General features: G+C 40.4%; 1 protein-coding gene across 1 annotated transcript in view; it reads left to right on the plus strand.

Moving 5' to 3' along the window:
- Positions 1-25,087, plus strand: part of LOC128657114 (gastrula zinc finger protein XlCGF26.1-like) — a 110,378-nt gene extending 85,291 nt beyond the window's left edge. Inside the window, exon 5 of the mRNA XM_053711363.1 lies at positions 22,650-25,087. Within this exon, the coding sequence (XP_053567338.1) occupies positions 22,650-24,019 (1,370 nt within the window). The 3' untranslated portion in view covers positions 24,020-25,087. The remainder of the gene's footprint in view (positions 1-22,649) is intronic.
- Positions 25,088-26,026: the final 939 nt, after the last annotated feature.

The raw sequence follows: 26,026 nt of genomic DNA on the forward strand, positions 1-26,026 counted from the left end.
TGAGTGGTGACAGACATTTTTATTTTTCTCCGTGATACTGTCAAGCAGTCCTGTGTAAAAAAAATATATATATTTTGGCTGCTGGGACCGCCCATGGCAGTTTATTGTAGGTGGACCTTTCCTTAGGCGGCGTTGAGCCGGCCATGTGACTTCCTCTGATCGGAAGACCAAACGGAGTCCAAAGCTGTTGCGAGCAGTTCAACTAGTTGCAGTGTCTATTCCGGAGCATAGAGGGGCAGGTAGGTGCCTCAGCTATACAGCTGAGGTGTAGAGGTGCTTTTAACTAAATTAAAAGTCACTGCACTGATAGTAAAACCCTCTTCCTGGTTGTCACGCACACATATTTTTGACTCTCTTATAAGTCAAACTGGTTTTCATTTTTCAAATTTCTTTGGAATTCCCCTGCTGGGGACACTGGTTTACGTATTAGCCTTAAAGGAACAGTATTAATATATATATTAATATATATATATGTAGAACCTCCTTTGCCTTTTTGTTCCTCCTGTATTGAGAGGAATCTTCTGTATAAGGATAGAATTTTTATTTCTGAGCCACCTTCCTCTCAGGTTGATGCTGTTCAGGCAATACCACAGCTTTCTCCTAAAGCATCCCAAGCCTTAACGGCGTCACAGGCAGTGCCCTGCGGTTCCTCTCAATTTCCTGTGGGAGTTTATTTGCAAGCAGAAATTGCTGCCCAGGTATCTTCTGTGGTATCTGAGGCATTAGCTGCTATTCCCATGCTACAGGGAAAACACAAGTGGAAATTTAGAGATTCAGATAGTAAGGTTTCTGATCCAGCTCCGACTAATCAAATTGCTCTTTTTCATAAGTCTGAAGAGGAAAATACGTTGGTAGCCTCTGAGGGTGAAATCTCAGATTCAGACAGTGTAATGCCTTTATCTGATGCTGAAGTTGCATCCTTCATGGATAATTCCCTTGCGGCTTTTCTATCCACCTGCCAGTTTTTCCTAAAAAGCGTGATAGCTCAGTTTTAAGAACAGAGGATGAGAAATCAGAAGCTTTGGATGATTTATCCGTTGTACCCTCACAACACTCTGAAGTGGCAGTGAGGGATGGGCTGTCCGAGGGAGAAATTTCTGACACAGGAAAGGTTTCTCAGCGGGCAGAATCAGATTCCTTAGCATTTAAATTTAAGCTGGAACACCTCCGCGTACTGCTTAAGGAGGTTTTAGCTACGCTGGATGATTGTGACCCCATGGTGGTCCCAGAAAAATTGTGTAAAATGGACAAGTTTCTAGAAGTCCCTGTATACACTGATGCATTTCCGATCCCGAAGAGGGTGGCGGATATTGTGACTAGGGAGTGGGAGAGACCAGGTGTACCTTTTGTTCCCCCCTATCTTTAAGAAAATGTTCCCCATAAATGACCCCAGGCGGGCAGACGGTCCCTAAGGTAGAGGGAGCAGTTTCAACACTAGCCAAGCGCACAACCATACCAATAGAAGACAGTTGTGCTTTCAAAGATCCTATGGATAAAAAATTAGAAGGTTTACTAAAGAAAATATTTGTTCAACAGGGTTTCCTTCTTTAACCGATTGCCTGCATTATTCCTGTAACTACTGCAGCAGCTTTCTGGTTTGAGGCGCTGGAGGAGTCGCTCCAGATAGAGACTTCATATGATGAAGTCATGGATAGAATTCATGCTCTAAAGCTGGCTAATTCTTTTATCACAGATGCCGCTTTTCAATTATCTAAGTTAGCTGCGAAAAATTCTGGCTTTGCCATTATGGCGTGGAGAGCGCTTTGGCTCAAATCATGGTCGGCTGACGTGTCGTCCAAAACAAAATTGCTAAATATTCCTTTCAATGGAAAGACCCTTTTCGGACCCGAGTTGAAAGAAATTATTTCGGATATCACTGGGGGAAAGGGCCATGCCCTCCCGCAAGATAGACCGTTTAAGGCCAAAAACAAGGCTAATTTTCGCTCCTTTCGCAACTTCAGGAGCGGCCCTGCTTCAACCTCTGCAAACGCAAAGCAAGAGGGTAACGCTTCACAACCAAAAGCAACCTGGAAACCCTTGCAGGGCTGGAACAAAGGTAAACAGGCCAAGAAGCCTGCGGCTACTACTAAGACAGCATGAAGGGGTGGCCCCCGATCCGGGACCGGATCTGGTAGGGGGCAGACTCTCTCTCTTTGCTCAGGCTTGGGAAAGAGACGTCCCAGATCCCTGGGCATTAGAAATCGTTGCTCAGGGATATCTTCTAGAATTCAAGGACTCTCCTCCAAGGGGAAGGTTCCACATTTCTCGTTTGTCTTCAGACCAGACAAAGAAACAGGCGTTCTTACGCTGTGTAGAAGATCTACTAAAGATGGGAGTGTTATATCCAGTTCCAATTGCAGAACAAGGACTGGGTTTTTACTCAAAACTGTTTGTAGTTCCCAAAAGGGAAGGAACTTTCAGGCCAATCCTGGACCTAAAAATTCTAAACAAATTCCTCAGAATTCCATCATTCAAAATGGAAACCATTCGGACAATTTTGCTGATGATCCAGGAAGGTCAATATATGACTACCGTGGATCTAAAGGATGCGTACCTACATATTCCTATCCACAAAGATCACCATCAGTTCCTAAGGTTCGCCTTTCTGGACAAGCATTACCAGTTCGTGGCCCTTCCTTTCGGGTTGGCCACTGCTCCCAGGATTTTTACAAAGGTGCTAGGGTCCCTTCTAGCGGTACTAAGACCGCGGGGCATTGCAGTAGCACCTTACCTAGACGACATCTTAATACAGACGTTGTCTTTTCACGAAGCCAAGGCTCATACGGACATTGTTCTGGCCTTTCTAAGGTCTCACGGGTGGAAGGTGAACGTCGAAAAAAGTTCTCTGTTCCCGCTCACAAGGGTTCCCGTCCTGGGAACACTAATAGACTCGGTAGAAATGAAAATATTTCTGACGGAGGTCAGGAATTTAAAGCTTTTAACTACTTGCCGAGTTCTTCATTCCATTCCTCGACCTTCTGTAGCGCAGTGCATGGAGGTAATCGAATTAATGGTTGCGGCAATGGACGTGGTCCCTTTTGCCCGAATTCATCTCAGACCACTGCAACTGTGCATGCTCAAACAGTGGAATGGGGATTATGCAGATTTGTCTCCTCAAATCCAACTGGACCAGAAAACCAGAGATTCTCTTCTCTGGTGGTTGTCTCAGGATCATCTGTCTCAGGGAATGTGCTTCCGCAGACCGGAGTGGATCATTGTAACGACCGATGCAAGTCTGTTAGGCTGGGGCGCAGTCTGGGGCTCCCTGAAAGCTCAGGGCCTATGGTCTCGGGAGGAGTCTCTTCTCCCGAAAAACATTTTGGAACTGAGAGCGATATTCAACACGCTCCAAGCATGGCCTCAACTAGCGGCGGCCAAATTCATCAGATTTCAGTCGGACAACATCACGACTGTAGTGTACATCAATCATCAGGGAGGAACAAAGAGCTCCCTAGCGATGAAGGAAGTAATCAAGATCATCAAATGGGCGGAGGATCACTCCTGCCACCTATCTGTAATTCACATCCCAGGAGTAGACAACTGGGAGGCGGATTTTCTAAGTCGCCAGACTTTTCACCCGGGGGAGTGGGAACTCCACCCAGAGGTTTTTGCTCAGCTGACCCAGCTATGGGGCATTCCAGAATTGGATCTGATGGCGTCCCGTCAGAACTCCAAACTTCCTCTTTACGGATCCAGGTCCAGGGACCCCAAGGCGGCACTGATAGATGCTCTAGTAGCACCTTGGTCCTTCAATCTGGCTTATGTCTTTCCACCGTTTCCCCTTCTCCCTCAGCTGGTAGCCAGAATCAAACAGGAGAAGGCTTCGGTAATTCTGATAGCGCCTGCGTGGCCACGCAGGACTTGGTATGCAGACCTAGTGGACATGTCGTCTGTTCCACCTTGGACACTGCCATCGAGGCAGGATCTTCTAATTCAAGGTCCATTCAAGCATCCAAATCTAGTTTCTCTGCAACTGACTGCTTGGAGATTGAACGCTTAATTCTATCTAAGCGTGGGTTCTCTGAATCGGTTATAGATACTCTGATCCAGGCTAGAAAGCCGGTCACCAGGAAGATTTACCATAAGATATGGCGGAAATATCTTTGTTGGTGTGAATCCAAGGGTTACTCGTGGTGTAAGATTAGGATTCCCAGAATATTGGAGGATTGGAGAAAGGTTTGTCAGCTAGTTCCTTAAAGGGACAGATATCTGCTTTGTCTATCCTGTTACACAAGCGTCTGGCAGAAGTACCTGACGTTCAAGCGTTTGCACAGGCTTTAGTCAGAATTAAGCCTGTCTGTAAACCTGTGGCTCCTCCATGGAGTCTTAATTTAGTTCTTTCAGTTCTTCAAGGGGTTCCGTTTGAACCTTTACATTCCATAGATATTAAGTTATTATCTTGGAAGGTTTTGTTTTTGGTAGCTATTTCTTCTGCTCGAAGAGTTTCAGAATTGTCTGCTTTGCAGTGTAATTCACCCTATCTGGTGTTCCATGCAGATAAGGTTGTTTTGCGTACCAAACCTGGTTTTCTTCCAAAAGTTGTTTCTAATAAGAATATTAACCAGTAAATCATTGTTCCTTCTCTGTGTCCTAATCCAGTGTCTAAGAAGGAGCGACTATTGCACAATCTAGATGTGGTTCGTGCTTTAAAATTCTATTTAAAAGCAACTGAAGATTTCAGACAAACATCATCCTTGTTTGTTGTCTATTCTGGTAAGAGGAGAGGTCAGAAAGCGACTGCTACCTCTCTTTCCTTCTTGCTGAAAAGCATCATCCGATTGGCTTATGAGAATGCTGGACAGCAGCCTCCTGAACGAATTACAGCTCATTCCACCAGAGCTGTGGCTTCCACATGGGCTTTCAAGAATGAGGCTTCTGTTGAACAGATTTGTAAGGCAGCGACGTGGTCTTCACTGCATACTTTTGCCAAATTTTACAAATTCGATACTTTTGCTTCTTCGGAGGCTATTTTTGGGAGAAAGGTTTTGCAAGCAGTGGTGCCTTCCGTTTAGGTTACCTGAATTGTGCCCTCCCTTCATCCGTGTCCTAAAGCTTTGGTATTGGTATCCCACAAGTAAGGATGAATCCGTGGACTGGATACACCTTGTAAGAGAAAACAGAATTTATGCTTACCTGATAAATTACTTTCTCTTACGGTGTATCCAGTCCACGGCCCGCCCTGGCATTTAAGTCAGGATAAAAAATTTTTTGTTTAAAACTACAGTCACCACTGCACCCTATGGTTTCTCCTTTTTCTCCTAACCGTCGGTCGAATGACTGGGGAGGCGGAGCCTTTTTTTTTTTTTTTTTTTTTTTTTTTTGTTCCTTCTCCCCGGTCCGCATAGTAGTCCCAAAATGCCTCCTTAAATAAGTAAATTTCAAGATCATTCCTTACAAATGACTACTATTAACGCTAAGGGGTTAAAAAACCCAGGGAAACGATCTATCGCTTTCCGAGACCTTAATAAACTTAATAGTCACATTTTAATGTTACAGGAAACCCACTTCCAGAAGGGTAAAGAACCTAAATGGTACAACAAACAATACCCCACTGCATACTTTGCATCTGGGCCAAACAAAAAAGCGGGAGTAGGGATCTTATTTCATAGGTCACTAAAAATACAAATATTACATGTATAAAAAGACTCCGCAGGCAGACACATTTTGATTAAAGGCTCCCTATATGGCCATCAAATAACGTTGATTAATATTTACGCCCCTAATCAGACGCAAATAGGCTTCTTCAGAAAAATTGCTAATCTCATCCTTGACCACTCCCAGGGAGTTGTATTCTTAGCGGGAGATTTTAATCTTTCCTTTGAACCACACATGGACTCCTCAAAGGGGACCTCCATTGTTGCCACCAAGAAAATCAAAATAGTCAAACACATCTTACAGAGTCTCACACTCCATGATATATGGAGAACTATGCATCCCCTGGGTAGGGATTATACTTTCTACTCAAATCCACACAATAGCTACACGAGAATCGATCACATATATACTGATTCTCAGGGACTCTCTATCACGGGTGACTGCACTATTGGCCCTATCACTTGGTCTGACCATGCCCCGGTAACGTGCAGAATATTATGGCCAGACATCCCAATATCCCCCAAAATTTGGAGGTTAGAAGATACCCTACTGAATGACCCAATATTTCTTGAATCAATCCAAAAAGAAATTTCAGAATACTTCACTCTAAACTCACACTCCTCATCCTCTAGACAGTTAGAATGGGAAGCACACAAAACGGTGATAAGAGGTTTATTAATTAAACAAAAGTCTAAACTCAACCGTGCAGCTAGGGAAAAACATTCCAAACTTTTACAATCAATTACAACATTAGAAGCGGCCCACAAACAAAACCAAAATAACGAACAAATTCTGCAGGAAGTTTTAGATACTAGACTTCAGCTCAAACAACATTTGACTGAGGTCTACCAACGAAAGGCCATGTTCCTCAAACAGTATTACTACGAAGGAGGAAACAAGCCGGGAAAAATTTTGGCCAGAAACCTGAAAAGGAAGCAACTGAACACATATATATATACACTCCTTAGGGACCGCAGAAGGAAAAATAGCTAAAGACAGTATTACGATAGCTGAAGCTTTCCGTTCCTATCATAATAAGCCTTACCACCTAGGAGGTAACACCACCCATGACAATCCCACATTAGAAGAGGGCTTAAACCAATATTTCCAAAATTTACAACTCCCAACAGTAGATAAACAGACAGCTGATTCCCTGGGGGCTGAAATCTCTCTAGAGGAACTCCAGCACGCTATAAAAGATATTCCCTCGGGAAAAGCCCTGTCCCGGACGATCTCACATCTGCCTACTATAAAAAATGTGGGGGAGTGTTAGCGGGACACATGCTACAACTATTCAACAAACTCAGAGATGATCCTAGATTAACTAGAATGTTATTAGAAGCACATATAACGGTATTAGCCAAACCGGGCAAACAAGCCACAAACCCAGGTAACTTCAGACCCATATCCCTAATTAATGTAGACATGAAAATCCTGGCCAAGATATTAGCAAATAGGTTAAACAAAATTCTCCCGATTTTGATTGACAGGGACCAAGTAGGATTTATCCCGGGCAGAGAAGTGAGAGATAATATTACCAAAGTAATCCAATTGATCAACTACGCGAAGGTTTCTAATACCCCCATGGTCCTGTTTGCAACGGACGTGGAGAAGGCCTTCGATAGGGTAGGCTGGCCTTTCCTGCGAAGGGCGATGAGAGAGATGGGTATTCCATCACCCTTCCTAAACATGACTATGGCCCTTTACTCAGCCCTGAATGCGAGAGTCCGGGTTAATGGGACACTCTCTGACACTTTTTATATTAGCAACGGGACAAGGCAGGGGTGCCCCCTATCGCCCTTGCTTTTCGCTATCTCCATAGAGGTCTTAGCCCAAAAAATTAGGCTTAATGACAAAATCACAGGTATCAGGGTGGGAGACTCAGAGAATAAACAAGCATTATGCGCTCTAAGAAGAAATAGATAGAGGGCGCCACATGGTGCAGGTCATATAACAATAGAACAAAGCAGCAATAGGAACAGAAGAATCCTACTCACAGATTATGAAGCACAAAAGTGCAGTATTCGCAGGCCGGAACCATACTACGTCGTCCGGTAGACTACAGTAAGAAGATGTCGCCAACAGGGGTCCTCGTCTCGCCTGTATGCGAATACTGCACTTTTGTGCTTCATAATCTGTGAGTAGGATTCTTCTGTTCCTATTGCTGCTTTGTTCTATTGTTATATGACCTGCACCATGTGGCGCCCTCTATCTATTTCTTCTTAGATCGACTATCTGTGTTTTTGGCACAACACCCTGGAGGAGCAGCCTACCTTTTCTGGACCCATCGCTCATCATACCTAACCCTGGGAACTACCCATTGGACTTTGCTGGATATTGCACGAAACCATTTTTTACTGGACTACACAGTTTGTATCTATATATATGTATATATATATATATATATATATATATATATATATATATATATATACATACACATATATAAACTAGGGTTGCACCGATACCATTTTTTTAAGACCGAGTACAAATACAGATACTTGTGTTCAAATACTCACCGATACCAATTACTGATACTTTTTTTATGTCATGTGACAGTTTACCAAGCACAATACAGACTAATTATTTAAGATTCCTTCTTTATAATTATGAAGGACTGTAGCTCAAAATACATTATAAAATAATAAAACAGGTTTTATTTGTCACCAAGTTCACAGAACATGTTTAGAAATAAAAATATTACAATAAAATATATTAACAAACAACATCAATAAATAACAAATATAAAATTGCAACCAACCAAAAGTGCCATACAGTAAAAAATAGAACAGAATACTGTTTAATCATGGTGAACAACACTATGGACTAGATTACATTTGACTGGTAAGCTTTACCAATGCTCTCATTACACGTCCTACTCCATTAAAGGCTATGGAGTTGGAAATGTGAACAGAGCATTGGTAAAGCTTACCAATCAAATGTAATCTAAATCTAGTCCTATAATTGCAGAATGAGTGTTCATTGGGATATTTTTTCCTATGAGTACTCTTCCTGCAATTATATAAGCTAAGATGTTCCTCAGAATACAGTATGTTTTGAACATAATTGTGCAAGATGAGAACTTGCAGTATAAAAGACAATCTAGCAATTAGAATCATTTCCAAAAGTTAGTGGCAAGTTCTTTTTAAGGAACAGAACAGAAGCATCTCTGCATGTTCAGCTATAAGTCTGATTTTGCTATCAGTAAGGAGGTTCAACTTTCCACACCACTGCATGGGGCAGAAATATATTTTTGGGCCATTTTAGCCAGAGCTGGAAATCTCAGTTTATTAACTGCCCAGTACTTCAGGGGTTTGTCTGAACGCAGTACAGTGATCTCTCCTACAATAATACAAATAAGAGCAATTTGTATTGGCAGAACAGTAGTAAACAATTTTTAGTTTAGTCTCCACTCCAGCTTTAAATGAAATGGGAACATGCAGTTTGAAAAAACGCCACAAGATAGCATATGGGTAGTAAGTGGAGGTATCGGTTTAAGTATCGGTGCATTTGCACGAGTACAAGTACTCATGCAAGTACTTGGTATCAGTACCGATACCGATACTAGTATCGGTATCAGTGCAACCCTAATATAAACTATTATTCTTTTATTATTTTGTATGTTTATAATCATTCCTTAAGAGTACTTTAATATTGGTGTTTGATTTATTACTGGGTTACTCCTTGTCATCTATATTACATATTATTAACTGGTTCATCATATCTACCCTTGGCGCCTCTTAGAAGTACCCTAGTGACGCTGGTGTCACTAGACGTATTAGTTGTTGTTAAAGCATTATACGCGGATGATGTGCTCTTCACTTTGACTAAGGCCGAAACATCCATCCCAGAACTCCTAAAAGAACTGGATTCTTACGGAACAGTATCTAACTTCCTCCTCAACCTAAATAAATCAGAACTCATGAATATAAATACTCCCCCACAACATATATCTACCCTACATGAAAAATACTCGATCCCTATAGCTAGTCATAAACTTAAGTACCTAGGGATACATCTCACACCTTGTGTGGAAGATCTATTTAAACATAACTATATACCCTTAAAAGATGACATTGTTAGAGACTTATCAGGCTGGAAGAACAAGCCTATCTCTTGGCTGGGGAGGATAGGAGTCTTCAAGATGAATATCCTCCCTAGAATTCTTTATTTTCTCCAAGCATTACCAATCCCGCTACAGGAAGGATACTTAAAACAACTGCAAACCATCATAGAGCAGTACATTTGGGCAAACACCAAACCCAGAATCCCGAAGAAGACAATGTACTTACCTAGGGACCGAGGGGGGCTGGGGTTGCCTAATTTAGTTGCATATAAAAGAGTGATATTCCTACAAAGGTTGGTGGAGTGGTCACATAACAATATGGATAAGGCTTGGATATACCTGGACAGGCAAATATTTAAACTAAATAACGTGGGTACTCTAGCTTGTATTCCTGTAGTACATAGGCCAAAGCATATCTCAAAATTCCTAATAACCACACAAACACTCTCAGAATGGGATAAAACTTTTGCAACAAGCACTCACATTTCATCTAGAAACTCTCCTCTCACGCCGATCATTGAAAACCCTGAGCTTCCATACTGGAAACAGGGCCACCAAAACAAACATCCATACAGTCTCAGAGTAGGGTCAATGCATTTCCTTAGGGAAAATAACCTACTTAAAACTCAAGCTCAAATAGCAGAGACCCATTCAGAGATCTTCACCTCATGGCTCAACTTTAACAGACTGCTTCACTACATCTCACACCACAAATACAGGAAAGACCTAGGGAGGGATCCCACAACCTTTCTTTGTATCCTTCCGAAACTACCGAGACATCTCATATCCATCCTATATAAAATCTCATCCACTGATAATGAAACACCACTTCCCACCTACACCTTAGCTTGGAATATGGAGTTGCCCCAGGATTTGGGTGCAGATGTCTGGTCGAAGGCCTTTGGGCTCACAAAGCGCTCATCGGTCTCCGCCAACATACAAGAGACACACTTTAAACTCTTGAGCCGATGGTACCTCACACCGGTCAGGCTCCACAGAGTCTTCCCCTCATTGAGCAGCTCCTGTTGGAGAGGCTGTGGGGGAGAGGGCTCTCTGTCGCATATATGGTGGTCGTGCCCCAAATTGGGAAGTTACTGGGTGACCATCTTTCTCACCGTATCAAACATACTAAACATTCACATACTAAATGCCCTAGAAAACATACTGTTCTGCTCTCTTCCTACTATCAAGGAACCAGCCAAACTGGCTCTATTGCTAATAATGATTACGGGGGCTAAGAAACTCATACCCAAAAGATGGAAATCCCAAACGATTCCCACAGTAGAAGAGTGGAAACGGGAGGTCTCAGATCTTATTTCTTTAGAAAGATACCACTAAATTAAGATAAATAAGCTTGACACACATGAGATGATCCAGGCAATATGGAATGGTACTATATAGACTGGGAGTTTCTGGCACCTTCCCATCCCTCCCCCCCCCTTTTTTTTTCTCCCCCTCTTCCTCTTCTTGTCCCTTCTTCTCTTCTTCCTTCCCTTTCTATTCTTTCTAGCTCTTGCTGATCTAACTTGCTGTATATAGTGCTCTACGTAGATAGTAGTAGAGCTTGTGGCAGTGGTAACGATACTGGTTTCACCAAACATATTATATATATCATAAACATAAAATTAGATGGTTTTCAAAGATTGATGTTTACTTTATTCGAGGCCAAGAACTTAAAGACAATGGTTTCAAATTATATAGATAAAGAGAAAGGCTTCTTATTGTTTTGACAGGATTGAATCACGATATGTTACCCCTGTGTGTAATGTAAATTTTGTTGTGAACATTGTAAACCTGTGAAATGCATAATAAAGCTTTTTTGAAAACTAAAAAAAAAAAAAAAAATTACATTTGGCATCTGTATCATTAAAGTGGAATTTTGACTTTACTTTTCCTTTAAGTAATCTTTCATCAAGTCTCAAATATGAAATAAACAAGGGAAGAATCTTAAAAAAAACACACAAAAAAACAATCTAAGGGATCTAGAAGGGGTGGGGAGTTGGTCTTTGGGGGGGGAAGCTAAACTACAGAAAAGGGCAAAAAAAATAAAAAAACATAATTTATGTAAGAACTTACCTGATAAATTCATTTCTTTCATATTAACAAGAGTCCATGAGCTAGTGACGTATGGGATATACATTCCTACCTGGAGGGGCAAAGTTTCCCAAACCTTAAAATGCCTATAAATACACCCCTCACCACACCCACAAATCAGTTTAACGAATAGCCAAGAAGTGGGGTGATAAGAAAAAAGTGCGAAGCATATAAAATAAGGAATTGGAATAATTGTGCTTTATACAAAAAAATCATAACCACCACAAAAAAGGGTGGGCCTCATGGACTCTTGTTAATATGAAAGAAATGAATTTATCAGGTAAGTTCTTACATAAATTATGTTTTCTTTCATGTAATTAACAAGAGTCCATGAGCTAGTGACGTATGGGATAATGAATACCCAAGATGTGGATCTTTCCACACAAGAGTCACTAGAGAGGGAGGGATAAAATAAAGACAGCCAATTCCTGCTGAAAATAATCCACACCCAAAATAAAGTTTAATGAAAAACATAAGCAGAAGATTCAAACCGAAACCACTGCCTGAAGTACCTTTCTACCAAAAACTGCTTCAGAAGAAGAGAATACATCAAAATGGTAGAATTTAGTAAAAGTATGCAAAGAGGACCAAGTCGCTGCTTTGCAAATCTGATCAACTGAAGCTTCATTCCTAAACGCCCAGGAAGTAGAAACTGACCTAGTAGAATGAGCTGTAATCCTCTGAGGCGGAGTTTTACCCGACTCAACATAGGCAAGATGAATTAAAGATTTCAACCAGGATGCCAAAGAAATGGCAGAAGCTTTCTGGCCTTTTCTAGAACCAGAAAAGATGACAAATAGACTAGAAGTCTTTCGGAAAGATTTAGTAGCTTCAACATAATATTTCAAAGCTCTAACAACATCCAAAGAATGTAACGATTTCTCCTTAGAATTCTTAGGATTAGGACATAATGAAGGAACAACGATTTCTCTACTAATGTTGTTGGAATTCACAACCTTAGGTAAAAATTCAAAAGAAGTTCGCAACACCGCCTTATCCTGATGAAAAATCAGAAAAGGAGACTCACAAGAAAGAGCAGATAATTCAGAAACTCTTCTGGCAGAAGAGATGGCCAAAAGGAACAAAACTTTCCAAGAAAGCAATTTAATGTCCAATGAATGCATAGGTTCAAACGGAGGAGCTTGAAGAGCTCCCAGAACTAAATTCAAACTCCATGGAGGAGAAATTGACTTAATGACAGGTTTTATACGAACCAAAGCTTGTACAAAACAATGAATATCAGGAAGAATAGCAATCTTTCTGTGAAAAAGAACAGAAAGAGCAGAGATTTGTCCTTTCAAGGAACTTGCGGACAAACCCTTATCTAAACCATCCTGAAGAAATTGTAATATTCTCGGAATTCTAAAAGAATACCAAGAAAAATGATGAGTAAGACACCAAGAAATATAAGTCTTCCAGACTCTATAATATATCTCTCTAGATACAGATTTACGAGCCTGTAACATAGTATCAATCACAGAGTCAGAGAAACCTCTTTGACTAAGAATCAAGCGTTCAATCTCCATACCTTTAAGTTTAAGGATTTCAGATCCGGATGGAAAAAAGGACCTTGCGACAGAAGGTCTGGTCTTAACGGAAGAGTCCATGGTTGGCAAGATGCCATCCGGACAAGATCCGCATACCAAAACCTGTGAGGCCATGCCGGAGCTATTAGCAGAACAAACGAGCATTCCCTCAGAATCTTGGAGATTACTCTTGGAAGAAGAACTAGAGGCGGAAAGATATAGGCAGGATGATACTTCCAAGGAAGTGATAATGCATCCACTGCCTCCGCCTGAGGATCCCGGGATCTGGACAGATACCTGGGAAGTTTCTTGTTTAGATGAGAGGCCATCAGATCTATCTCTGGAAGTCCCCACATTTGAACAATCTGAAGAAATACCTCTGGGTGAAGAGACCATTCGCCCGGATGCAACGTTTGGCGACTGAGATAATCCGCTTCCCAATTGTCTACACCTGGGATATGAACCGCAGAGATTAGACAGGAGCTGGATTCCGCCCAAACCAGAATTCGAGATACTTCTTTCATAGCCAGAGGACTGTGAGTCCCTCCTTGATGATTGATGTATGCCACAGTTGTGACATTGTCTGTCTGAAAACAAATGAACGATTCTCTCTTCAGAAGAGGCCAAAACTGAAGAGCTCTGAAAATTGCACGGAGTTCCAAAATATTGATCGGTAATCTCACCTCCTGAGATTCCCAAACTCCCTGTGCCGTCAGAGATCCCCACACAGCTCCCCAACCTGTAAGACTTGCATCTGTTGAAATTACAGTCCAGGTCGGAAGAACAAAAGAAGCCCCCTGAATTAAACGATGGTGATCTGTCCACCACGTTAGAGAGTGTCGAACAATCGGTTTTAAAGATATTAATTGAGATATCTTCGTGTAATCCCTGCACCATTGGTTCAGCATACAGAGCTGAAGAGGTCGCATGTGAAAACGAGCAAAGGGGATCGCGTCCGATGCAGCAGTCATAAGACCTAGAATTTCCATGCATAAGGCTACCGAAGGGAATGATTGTGACTGAAGGTTTCGACAAGCTGTAATCAATTTTAAACGTCTCTTGTCTGTTAAAGACAGAGTCATGGACACTGAATCTATCTGGAAACCCAGAAAGGTTACCCTTGTTTGAGGAATCAAAGAACTTTTTGGTAAATTGATCCTCCAACCATGATCTTGAAGAAACAACACAAGTCGATTCGTATGAGACTCTGCTAAATGTAAAGACTGAGCAAGTACCAAGATATCGTCCAAATAAGGAAATACCACAATACCCTGTTCTCTGATTACAGACAGAAGGGCACCGAGAATCTTTGTGAAAATTCTTGGAGCTGTAGCAAGGCCAAACGGTAGAGCCACAAATTGGTAATGCTTGTCTAGAAAAGAGAATCTCAGGAACTGAAAATGATCTGGATGAATCGGAATATGCAGATATGCATCCTGTAAATCTATTGTGGACATATAATTCCCTTGCTGAACAAAAGGCAATATAGTCCTTACAGTTACCATCTTGAACGTTGGTATCCTTACATAACGATTCAATAATTTTAGATCCAGAACTGGTCTGAAGGAATTCTCCTTCTTTGGTACAATGAAGAGATTTGAATAAAACCCCATCCCCTGTTCCAGAACTGGAACTGGCATAATTACTCCAGCCAACTCTAGATCTGAAACACAATTCAGAAATGCTTGAGCTTTCACTGGATTTACTGGGACACGGGAAAGAAAAAATCTCTTTGCAGGAGGTCTCATCTTGAAACCAATTCTGTACCCTTCTGAAACAATGCTCTGAATCCAAAGATTGTGAACAGAATTGATCCAAATTTCTTTGAAAAAACGTAACCTGCCCCCTACCAGCTGAACTGGAATGAGGGCCGTACCTTCATGTGAACTTAGAAGCAGGCTTTGCCTTTCTAGCAGGCTTGGATTTATTCCAGACTGGAGATGGTTTCCAAACTGAAACTGCTCCTGAGGACGAAGGATCAGGCTTTTGTTCTTTGTTGAAACGAAAGGAACGAAAACGATTGTTAGCCCTGTTTTTACCTTTAGATTTTTTATCCTGTGGTAAAAAAGTTCCTTTCCCACCAGTAACAGTTGAAATAATAGAATCCAACTGAGAACCAAATAATTTGTTTCCCTGGAAAGAAATGGAAAGTAGAGTTGATTTAGAAGCCATATCAGCATTCCAAGTCTTAAGCCATAAAGCTCTTCTGGCTAAGATAGCTAGAGACATAAACCTAACATCAACTCTAATAATATAAAAAATGGCATCACAGATAAAATTATTAGCATGCTGAAGAAGAATAATAATATCATGAGAATCACGATTTGCTACTTGTTGCGCTAGGGTTTCCAACCAAAAAGTTGAAGCTGCAGCAACATCAGCCAATGATATAGCAGGTCTAAGAAGATTACCTGAACACAGATAAGCTTTTCTTAGAAAGGATTCAATTTTTCTATCTAAAGGATCCTTAAACGAGGTACCATCTGACGTAGGAATGGTAGTACGTTTAGCAAGGGTAGAAATAGCCCCATCAACTTTAGGGATTTTGTCCCAAAATTCTAACCCGTCAGGCGGAACAGGATATAATTGCTTAAAACGTTTAGAAGGAGTAAATGAATTACCCAATTTATCCCATTCTTTGGAAATCACTGCAGAAATAGCATTAGGAACAGGAAAAACTTCTGGAATAACCGCAGGAGCTTTAAAAACCTTATCCAAACGTATAGAATTAGTATCAAGAGGACTAGAATCCTCTATTTCTAAAGCAATTAGTACTTCTTTAAGTAAAGAGCGAATAAATTCCATCTTAAATAAATATGAAGATTTATCAGCATCAATCTCTGAGATAGAATCCTCTGAATCAGAAGAGTCCAAAGAATCAGAATGATGGTGTTCATTTAAAAATTCATCTGTAGAGAGAGAAGATTTAAAAGACTTTTTACGTTTACTAGAAGGAGAAATAACAGACAAAGCCTTCTTTATGGATTCAGAAACAAAATCTCTTATGTTATCAGGAACATTCTGCACCTTAGATGTTGAGGGAACTGCAACAGGCAATGGTACATTACTAAAGGAAATATTATCTGCTTTAACAAGTTTGTCATGACAATTATTACAAACAACAGCTGGAGGAATAGCTACCAAAAATTTACAGCAGATACACTTAGCTTTGGTAGATCCAGCAGGCAGTGATTTTCCTGTAGTATCTTCTGGCTCAGATGCAACGTGAGACATCTTGCAATATGTAAGAGAAAAAACAACATATAAAGCAAAATAGATCAAATTCCTTATAAGACAGTTTCAGGAATGGGAAAGAATGCCAAATATCAAGCTTCTAGCAACCAGAAGCAAATGAAAAATGAGACTGAAATAATGTGGAGACAAAAGCGACGCCCATATTTTTTAGCGCCAAATAAGACGCCCACATTATTTGGCGCCTAAATGCTTTTGGCGCCAAAAATGACGCCACATCCGGAACGCCGACATTTTTGGCGCAAAATAACGTCAAAAAATGACGTAACTTCCGGCGACACGTATGACGCCGGAAACGGAAAAGAATTTTTGCGCCAAAAAAGTCCGCGCCAAGAATGACGCAATAAAATGAAGCATTTTCAGCCCCCGCGAGCCTAACAGCCCACAGGGAAAAAAGTCAAATTTTTGAGGTAAGAAAAATATGATAATTCAATGCATAATCCCAAATATGAAACTGACTGTCTGAAAATAAGGAAAGTTGAACATTCTGAGTCAAGGCAAATAAATGTTTGAATACATATATTTAGAACTTTATAAATAAAGTGCCCAACCATAGCTTAGAGTGTCACAAAAAATAAAACTTACTTACCCCAGGACACTCATCTACATGTTTGTAGAAAGCCAAACCAGTACTGAAACGAGAATCAGTAGAGGTAATGGTAAATATAAGAGTATATCGTCGATCTGAAAAGGGAGGTAAGAGATGAATCTCTACGACCGATAACAGAGAACCTTATGAAATAGACCCCGTAGAAGGAGATCACTGCATTCAATAGGCAATACTCTCTTCACATCCCTCTGACATTCACTGCACGCTGAGAGGAAAACCGGGCTCCAACTTGCTGCGGAGCGCATATCAACGTAGAATCTAGCACAAACTTACTTCACCACCTCCCTTGGAGGCAAAGTTTGTAAAAACTGATTTGTGGGTGTGGTGAGGGGTGTATTTATAGGCATTTTAAGGTTTGGGAAACTTTGCCCCTCCTGGTAGGAATGTATATCCCATACGTCACTAGCTCATGGACTCTTGTTAATTACATGAAAGAAAAGCATAATTTTTTTCTAAGCTGGGTACTGGCAGACAGCTGCCAGTACCCAAGATGGCACCCATTAAGGTAGAGGGGGAGGGTTAGAGAGCTGCTTGGTGGGGGATCAGTGAGGTTGGGGGCTAATGGGGGATCCTACACAGCAGCATATGTAAATATGCTATAAAAAACACAAAAAAGCCCAAATATACCTTTTATTTTAGTACTGGCAGACTTTCTGCCAGTACTTAAGATGGCGGGGACAATTGTGGGGTGGGGGAGGGAAGAAAGCTGTTTTTTTGAGGGATCAGTGGGTCTGATGTTTCAGGTGGGAGGCTGATCTCTACACTAAAGCTAAAATTAACCCTGCAAGCTACCTAATTAACCCCTTCAATGCTAGCCATAATACACATGTGATGCGCAGCGGCATTTAGCGGCCTTCTAATTACCAAAAAGCAATGGCAAAGCCATATATGTCTGCTATTTCTGAACAAAGGGGATCCCAGCGAAGCATTTACAACCATTTGTGCCATGATTGCACAAGCTGTTTGTAAATAATTTCAGTGAGAAACCTAAAGTTTGTGAAAAGGGGAACAATTTTTTTTTATTTGATTGCATTTGGCGGTGAAATGGTGGCATGAAATATACCAAAATGGGCCTAGATCAATACTTTGGGTTGTCTACTTCACTACACTAAAGCTAAAATTAACCCTACAAGCTCCCTAATTAACCCCTGCACTGCTGGGCATAATACACGTGTGGTGCGCAGAGGCATTTAGTGGCCTAATTACCAAAAAGCAATGCCAAACCCATATATGTCTGCTATTTTTTAACAAAGGGGATCCCAGAGAAGCATTTACAACCATTTGTACCATAATTGCACAAGCTGTTTGTAAATGACTTCAGTGAGAAACCTAAACTTGTGAAAAATTTAAAGTTTTTTTTTTATTTGATCGCATTTGGCGGTGAAATGGTGGCATGAAATATACCAAAATGGGCCTAAATCAATACTTTGGGTTGTTTACTACACTACACTATAGCTAAAATTACCCCAAAAAGCTCCCTACATGCTCCATAATTAACCACTTCACTGCTGGGCATAATACACGTGTGGTGCGCAGTGGCATTTAGTGGCCTTCTAATTACCAAAAAGCAACGCCAAAGCCATATATATCTGCTATTTCTGAACAAAGGGATCCCAGAGAAGCATTTACAACCATTTGTGTCATAATTGCTACTTGTATTTATGGCCCTATAACTTACACAAAAAGCAAAGAACATGTAAACATTGGGTATTTCTATACTCAGGACAAAATTTAGAAACTATTTAGCATGGGTGTTTTTGGGTGGTTGTAGATGTGTAACAGATTTTGGGGGTCAAAGTTAGAAAAAGTGTGTTTTTTTCCATTTGTTCCTCATATTTTATAAATTTTTTTATAGTAAATTAAAAGATATGATGAAAATAATGGTATCTTTTAAAAGTCCATTTAATGGCGAGAAAAACAGTATATAATATGTGTGGGTACAGTAAATGAGTAAGAAGAAAATTACAGCTAAACACAAACACCGCAAAAATGTAATAATTACCTTGGTCCCAAACGGACAGAAAATGGAAAAGTGCTGTGGTCATTAAGGGGATAAGGAGTTGTGGCAGATGGTCCCTAAAGTGGAAAGGGCGATTCCTATTGAGGATAGCTGCTCTTTTAAGGACCCAATGGACAAGAAGATGGAGGCTTATTTGAAGAAGATGTATGTTCATCAAGGTCTCCAATGGTAACCTGCTGTGTGTTTTGCCACGGAGACAAGTGCAGCAGCCTATTGGTTCAATGCATTGTCTGAGTCTCTTGAAGCAGAGACCCCATTGGAGGAGATCCAAGACAGGATTAAGACTCTTAAGTTAGCCAACTCCTTTATTATTGACGCTTCTTTACAGGTTATTAAGTTGGGTGCCAAAATATCTGGTTTCGCAGTACTAGCGTGCAGAGCTTTATGGTTAAAATCTTGGTCAGCGGATGTTTCATCAAAGTCCAAGCTTTTTGGCGATCCCTTACAAGGGGAAGACCTTGTTTGGACCTGCTCTGGCAGAAATTATTTCTGATATCACGGGTTGTAAAGGTCTTTTCTGGAACAAGGGGAAGCAATCAAAGAAACCCGCAGCTGATTCCAAATCAGCATGAAGGGTTTGCCCCCGATCCGGGATGGGATCAAGTGGGGGGCAGACTTTCTCAGTTCTCTCTAGCATGGATACGGGATGTTCCAGATCCTTGGGCCATGGACCTAGTATCCGAGGGTTACAAATTGGAGTTGAAAACTTTTCCTCCCAGTGGCAGGTTCCACCTCTCAAGATTATCTGCAGACAAGATAAAAAGAGAGGCATTCTTGAAATGTGTACAGGACTTTTTCGACCTAGGATTGATAGTTCCAGTTCAGGAACAGGGTCTAGGATTCTACTCCAATCTGTTTGTCCTTCAAGATGGAAACTATATGTTCCATTCTTCCCTTGGTCCTAGAGGGTCAGTTCATGATGACCATATACCTGTGTACCTTCATGCTCCCATTCACAGGGATCATCACAAATTTCTGACATTTGCCTTTCTGGACAAACACTTTCAGTTTGTGGCTCTTCCGTTTGACCTTGCCACAGCTCCCAGAATTTTCTCAAAGGTTCTGGGGGCTCTCTTGGCAGTGGTCAGGTCTCTGCGAATTGCAGTGGCCAAGATTCTTTTCGCTTGCTCAGTGTATGGAGGTAATTGTTCTGATGGTTGCTTTCATGGACATCATTCCATTCGCTTGGCTTCATTTGAGAGCTCTGAATTTCTGCATGCTCAGATAATGGAACGGGAACTATGCGGATCTGTCTCAGAGGATAGATCTGGATCAGCCAACAAGAGATTCTCTTCTGTGGTGGCTGTCTCGGGAACATCTATCTCAGGGAACATGTTTTTGGAGACCTTACTGGGTGATTGTGACCACAGATGCCAGCTTGCTGGTTTGGGGAGCAGTCTGGGACTTGTTAAAGGTGCAGGGACTCTGGACTTGGGAGGAGTCAGCTCTACCCATAAACATTTTGGAGTTGAGGGAGATTTTCAATATTCTGATGGCTTGGCCTCAGCTAGCCTTAGCTCAGTTTATTAGGTTCTAGTCGGACAATATAACCTCAGTGGCTTACATCAACCACCAGTGAGGAGCTCGGAGTCCCTTAGCCATGAAAGAAGTGGCTCGGATTATTCAGTGGGCAGAAGCTCACAACTGCTGTCTATCTGCCATCCACATTCCAGGAGTGGACAACTGGGAAGCGGATTTTCTGAGCAGACAGACTTTTCATCCCGGGGAGGGGGAGCTCCATCCAGAGGTGTTCTACAGCTTGACCCTCAAATGGGGGGTGCTGGAGCTGGATCTGATGGCGTCTCAACAGAATGCCAAGCTCCCAAAGTACAGTTGGAGGTCAAGGGATCTGCAGGCCGCTCTGATAGATGCGCTGGTGGTTCCTTGGAATTTTAGGCTGGCATACCTATTTCCTCCGTCCGCTCTTCTTCCACGAGTCATTGCTCTTATCAAGCAGGAGAGAGCGTTGGTGAGTCTCATAGCCCCTGCGTGGCCTTGCAGGATTTGGTATGCAAACCTTGTGGAGATGTCATCTCTTCCACCTTGGAGACTGCCTCTGAGGAAGGACCTTCTACTTCAGGGTCCTTTTCTTCATTCAAATCTCGTTTCTCTGAAGCTGACTGACAGATTTGCAAGTTCTGTCTAAGCGTGGGATTTCTGAGTCGGTCATTGAGACCATGATTCAGGCTCACAAGCCTGTTACTAGGAAGATTTACCATAAGATATGGCGTAAATATCTTTATTGGTGTGATTCCAAGGCTTTCTCTTGGAGTAGGGTCAGGATTCCTAGGATGTTGTCTTTTCTCCAGGAAGGTCTGGAGAAGGGTTTGGCAGTGAGTACTCTGAAGGGTCAGATCTCTGCCTTGTCTTTTTTGCTACATAAGCGTCTGACGGATGTGCCAGATGTGCAGTCTTTTTGTCAGGCCCTGATCAGGGGAAACGTAAAGGTCAGAAAGCTACAGCTACTTCTCTTTCTTTCTTGTTGAAAAGTTGTATTTGTTTGGCCTATGAGACTGCTGGAAAGCAGCCTCCTGGGAGAAATACAGCTCATTCCACTAGGACTGTCTGGAGCTTATGTGGAACAGATTTGCAAGGCTGCAACTTTGTCTTCTCTGTATACTTTTTCCTTGGCTGAGGCTTCTTTTGGGAGACAGTTTCTTTAAGCGGTGGTGCCTTCTGTTTAGGTTACCCGTCTTGTCCCTCCCTAATCATCTGTGTCCTCTGGCTTGGGTATTGATTACCAACAGTAAATGATGATACTGTGGACTTAGAAAAGAAAACAAAGTTTATGCTTACCTGATAAATTTCTTTCTTTCCGGATATGGTGAGTTCACAGCCTCACACTTTATTAAGACAGTTATTTTTTACTTAAACCTCAGGCACCTCTACACCTTGTGTTATTCCGTTTCTCCATTTTCCTTCGGTCGAATGACTGGGGGTTGTGTGAAGGGGAGTGATACTTAACAGCTTGGCTGTGGTGCTCTTTGCCTCCTCCTGCTGGCCAGGAGTGGTATTCCCAACAGTAATTGATGATGATGCTGTGGACTCACCAGAAATAAATACATTTATCAGGTAAGGATACATTTTGTTTTTTCAAAATGCAGTAAATTATCATTAAAGATCAAGATATTTTAAAACCTAAAATGTTTTTCACTTTGTGTTTGTAAAATACAGAAATTCTTTAATAATAATTCTAATTATTTTGACTGTTATATAATAAATGTTATGGTTGTTATTGATCAATAATTATATGTCAGGAAGTCTTTAAAAATATACCATATTGTCCAGTAACTGCCCTTAAGCGTTAGCATGGTTGCTGTAGAAAGGTGTATGGGTCATATCCCCTCCTTTTTTAGTAGACAATAAAAAAAAGTGATTGCTTAATTTTTTGTAACTTACCCTAGTTAGATAGACCAGTTAAATTGTTAAAAAAATATATTTGGGACATTGATAAATAACTGCTCCTATTGTATTTCTGTCCAACAGGTAAATTCAGAGACTGTGATAATCCTTGTCATGGCAAGAAGGGAGATGTTTCTTTCAGTCTTACTCAAAATCAAAGAAATGCTGGAAATATATGTTCTGAATATGGGAAATCTTTAACCCAGCAAACAAGTTTAATTGCACATCAGACAATTCATATAGACAAGAAAACATTTTCATGTTCTGAATTTAGGAAATGTTTTACTCAGAAACCGCATCTTAGTACTCGACAGAAAATTAATTCAGGAGAGAAACGATTTTCATGTTCTGAATGTGGAAAATGTTTTTCTCTGAAATCACTTCTTATTAGGCATCAGGCATTTCATACAGGAGAGAAACCATTCTCATGTTCTGAATGTAAGAAATGTTTTACTTGCAAATCATATCTTATTACTCATCAAAAAATCCATACAGGAGTAAAAACATTTTCATGTTCTGAATGTCAGAAAGGTTTTACTCAGAAATCACAGCTAATTAATCACCAGAAAATTCATACAGGAGAGAAAGCATTTTCTTGTCCTGAATGTGAGAAAAGTTTTACTCGGAAATCAAATCTTATTATTCATCAGAAAACTCATACAGGAGAGAAAGAATTTTCATGTTCTGAATGTGAAAAATGTTTTTCTCTGAAATCAACTCTTATTAATCATCAAAAGATTCATACAGGAGAGAAAGCATTTTCATGTTCTCATTGTGGAAAATGTTTTACTCACAAATCAAGTCTTGTAACTCATGAGAAAATTCATACAAGAGAGAAAGCTTTTTCATGCTCTCAGTGTGGAAAATGTTTTTCTCTGAAATCGCTACTTATTGTACATCAGACAACTCATACAGGAGAGAAACCATTTTCATGCTCTGAATGTGGGAAATGTTTTAATCAGACACCAAATCTTATTACTCATCAGAAACTTCATACAGGAGAGAAAAGATTTTTATGTTCAGAATGTGGAAAATGTTTTACCCTGAAATCAACTCTTATTACTCATCAAAAAATCCATACAGAAGAGCAAGCATTTATATGTTCTGAATGTGGGGAATATTTTGCTCGGCAATCACTTCTTATTAGACATCAGGCATTTCATAGAGGAGAGAATCCATTCTCATGTTCTGAATGTGGGAAATGTTTTACTCGCAAATCATATCTTATTACTCATCAGAAAATTCATACAGGTGAAAAAGCATTTTCATGTTCTGAATGTGAAAAATGTTTTACTCAGAAATCACATCTTATTACTCATCAGAAAATTCATACAGGAGAGAAGGCATTTTCATGTTCTGAATGCGAGAAATGTTTTACACGGAAATCAAATCTTATTATTCACCTGAAAATTCATACAGGAAATAATACTGATCTACAGAATGTGAGTGTTTAGAATTATGTATACTTCAGAGAACCTATTAATTACTTAAAGGTACATGAAACCCAACATTTTACTCATGATTTAGATATAGAAAATAACATTTCAACTTTTTATTTCTGTTATCTAATTTTGCTTCATTCTCTTGGAATTCTTTGTTGAACAAACAACATTGCACATGGGTAAGCCGACAATATGAGGCATGTATGTTCATCCACCAATCTGCAGCTCCTAGGCCTATCTAGGTATGCTTTTCAATAAAGAATACCAAGAGAATGAAAGATATTGGATAATAGATGTACATTAGAAAGTTGCTTAAAATGACATGCTCATTCTGAAACATAAATGACAAATTTGGGTTTCATATCCTTTTAAGCCCAGTAAGTTTTTGCACCCCCTGATAGTGAGCATAGCACAAAGAGGAGTGCTCTCAGGTCAGAAAAACAATGTCAAATTCCATAGATGGTAGTCACTATTCAAGCTAATCAAGTGCAAACTTCTGGCTGTCTACAGGCTGTTGATTGTTAACTGAGCCTTGAGGCTACATTTCTGGACATTTTAATTGCCTGGTGCCTATGACGTTATTTTACTGTTGATGATGGCAGATCAGAAGTACTAATATATACTAGTACGTTTCTTTAACTTCTCCAGTATATGTGTTACGGCAGTATCACTGGTTTAAATGATTTTTAGTAACTGTTTCTGAGTATTCTAAACTGTCATTGATTTGGGACTCTGCACTACATACCCTGCCTACTAAAGTGGGGCTGAAGATCTGAGTAAGTGCTACATCTTTGTGCCTCTTATGTTTATCACTTACAAACACTGTGGGGGACTTTAAAAATTCCTGGGATAAGCATAAGGCTATCCTACAAACTAGATACGTTTATACTTTTAGGAAATATCGGGCAGACTTGCTGGGCCTATGGCTCTTATCTGCTGTCAATTTCTATGTTTCTTTTTTTATACTACTTTATCTGTTAATATTTTTGTTATTAGTTAAAATGTGATGCAAGCAATATTTTGTTACTGTTATAAATGCTCAATTTCTAAATAAAAACTAATTTTTAAATCTCATAGAAAGTAGGCACTCTTCTTATTGACTGGAACATAGTAATTTTGTTCTGATTTAGTTGAATATTGCTAGATTCTCACTGCTTAGTTCTAATCCTTTTAAGTACACAGGAAGGCTGTGCTGATTAATAACTAGGGTAAAACACCCAATAGGGGGCGCTAAGGCTTAAAATGTGTATAATACCATATATATATATATATATATATATATATATATATATATATATATATATATATATATATGTGTGTGTGTGTGTGTGTACTCCACAGTACAGTTTTAGTCTGGCAAGGCTATTGTTGGATCAACAAAGATCTATATTTATATATATATATATATATATATATATATATATATATATATATAAGTATACACACAACCGTATAGAAAAATATATACAGTTCCCTGAAAAAAATCACCATAATAGGTTATTAGATGGCATAACAGTTTCAATACACAGTTGAATACCAGAGTCCCAAATTGAAGGTGATCAGACTCCAAAAATAGTCCAGTATATTCCAAGGTGTGTCAATCCTGTGAAAATTCAGGCCGCACTCAATCTTCACCCTCCAAAGGTCAGCAAATCTAGAAAGAAACACAAGGAAAGAGGCACCGTATGTGTGAATCTAACAACCAGTCTCAGAGATAGAACAAGTGCAGGGTACTCACAATATGAGAAGGCACTCAGATGTGCCTGTAGATGCAGGCTGGTATTTGCAGCAGACCAGCTAGCTGTACAAGGCACTCCAGGGTCCAAGGATGGAGATCTGTATGTCTTGGCAGACTGTGAGTGGAATGTCCAGCAATATAGAACACAGGAGCTAAGTGCAAACAAAAGCACACGACTGTGTGAATCTGTAATGTTACAATGGTTAATTTACAACCTGTGCAGGGTACTCACATTTTACAGTGGCACTCAAATGTACCAATAGAGGCAGGCTGGTTTTCAC

This window comes from Bombina bombina, chromosome 4 (assembly GCF_027579735.1).
Source record: "Bombina bombina isolate aBomBom1 chromosome 4, aBomBom1.pri, whole genome shotgun sequence".
Classification (NCBI taxonomy): Eukaryota; Metazoa; Chordata; class Amphibia; order Anura; family Bombinatoridae; genus Bombina; species Bombina bombina.